The following is a 1,947-nucleotide window of genomic DNA, read 5'->3' as shown; positions in this document are numbered from 1 at the left end:
GTTATTCTCCCAAACTTCTGATGGATCTTTACCTATACCCTGTTCTTCTATTATTGCAATTCTGAATTTCTGAAAATAATCTTGCACCTTGTTATATGCTTTGTGTTTCCAGTTTCTACACCCTCGATCTTCTTTAAGTCTTTGAAATCATGGGAGAACCTAGGCATTTTCCTATTGATTGCATTCATTGGCATTCCAATTTTGATTATGTTGCTTTTGCTTATTGCTTCTAGGTTGAGGTTCTTATGCATATGTGCGTGTTTGTTTGAGTTCACATTATGAACATCTTAGTCTTATAATTCTCTTACTGTTTTTTTATCTTTTCAGGATGACACTGCATTTGAAAAGCAGAGTGCTCTTTTTGCTCTTGCTGTTTCTGACATAGTACTCATAAATATGTAAGATTCTTGATAGCACAAATGGTGACCTGGTTGTCATTTTATTGTTTGACTGGTTCTTATTGCTAGCTAACTTATATTGAGATAGTTGTCACAGTCTTCTAATTGTGTTTATCTGGAGATGCTAAGGGAAAAAATATTATGCAGGTGGTGTCATGATATAGGGCGTGAACAGGCTGCAAATAAACCCCTCTTAAAAACAGTATTTCAGGTGACTGTCAATTTAATCTAGGCACACTTCACTTAAATTATCAGATCAATATGCTGATTTACATATTACTATGCATATAGGTTATGATGAGATTATTCAGTCCTCGTAGGACAACTTTGATGTTTATTATTCGTGATAAAACCAGGGTATGTTTTTCTTTCCTAGTTTATGCACATAAGGAAACTCCATTAAGTGAATTTTTCAATGTAAGATGTCGCTTATTAATAAAATTTTTATCTTTCTGTGTAATTGTGTAAAAAACTAAATATAATTCTTTTGCTAAATGATCGAATTGCAGGTTGAGGTTGTGGCTCTCTCTAGTTATGAAGAGAAGGAAGAACAATTTAAAGAACAGGTTTGTGTTCTTGTTTGAATTCTTCTGAGGCATTGATGTATATGAAAGGGTTGTGCTCACTGAGGAATGGGGAAGAATGAGTAGTTGTTTTATGCAGATACGAATTTAACGCTAGTGATTTATGTGCTTTTATTAAAGGTGGCGAATCTTAGACAACGGTTTTTCCATTCTATCGTACCTGGCGGGCTTGCTGGGGATAGGCGTGGCGTGGTGCCTGCTTCAGGATTTTCATTCAGTGCACAACAGATATGGAAGGTCATTAAGGAAAATAAGGACCTTGACCTGCCTGCTCACAAGGTATTAAACTTAACGTCTGTTTCAAATCCACACTGAACTGTTCATGCAATTTCTTTCATGTAATTCATCGTTTTATCGTAGGTCATGGTTGCCACTGTACGCTGTGAAGAGATTGCAAAGATGAAGTTCTCATCTTTTGTTGAGAATGAGGTACTTTTTCTGCTTTACAGGTAACAGGGTAGTACCCTGATGTATTTCATTAATTTTTTGGCCTATAATATGAAGGCATGGAGTCATTTAGAAGAGATAGTACAATCACAGCATGTACCTGGGTTTGGGAAGAAGCTGACCTCCATTCTTGATGCTTGCTTATCGGAGTAAGTAAATTGCTTGTCTGCATTTTTTTTTCTAGCTGTTCCATGATATATTTGCATGCCATGATCATGTTGGTAAATGCCTTTTAAAATATTGCCTTTGACCATTGTGATAGTGTTTAAGAAACCTTAGACGATCCTCACAGTGGTATGGCAGTGCATTGAAGTGATCACACAGTAGATGAATTTGGTAATTGGCAAATCGGAATGACATTCACAATAACTGATTACTGTGAAATAATGCCTTTGAGCCGAGTGGTATTGAGGAAATATATGCTCTTCATCATCTGGTGACTTAAGAGTTTTGAAGTCAATAACATTGTTAGTGGATATGGTTATGGGAAATATGGAGGACTTTCTTCAAAATCTGAT

General features: G+C 36.0%; 1 protein-coding gene and 1 long non-coding RNA gene across 2 annotated transcripts; both read left to right on the top strand.

The window, feature by feature from the left end:
• Nucleotides 1-221: 221 nt before the first annotated feature.
• On the top strand, nt 222-768 carry LOC125203358. Its single transcript, XR_007173348.1, has 3 exons — nt 222-398; nt 546-609; nt 690-768. It is a non-coding gene; the product is annotated as an uncharacterized LOC125203358 (long non-coding RNA).
• An 8-nt stretch (nt 769-776) lies between these two features.
• On the top strand, nt 777-1,590 carry LOC125205157 (protein ROOT HAIR DEFECTIVE 3 homolog 1-like; the record flags this gene model as incomplete). Its single annotated transcript, XM_048103976.1, has 5 exons — nt 777-815; nt 908-964; nt 1,103-1,261; nt 1,343-1,411; nt 1,487-1,590. Coding segments are annotated over 5 exons (420 nt in total), but the record flags the coding sequence as incomplete, so codon positions are not given.
• Nucleotides 1,591-1,947: the final 357 nt, after the last annotated feature.

The sequence above is a fragment of the Salvia hispanica genome, chromosome 2 (genome assembly GCF_023119035.1).
Source record: "Salvia hispanica cultivar TCC Black 2014 chromosome 2, UniMelb_Shisp_WGS_1.0, whole genome shotgun sequence".
In the NCBI taxonomy this organism is placed as follows: Eukaryota; Viridiplantae; Streptophyta; class Magnoliopsida; order Lamiales; family Lamiaceae; genus Salvia; species Salvia hispanica.
The sequence above is the reverse complement of the archived record's forward strand: the minus strand, read 5'-3'. Positions and strand labels throughout refer to the sequence as shown.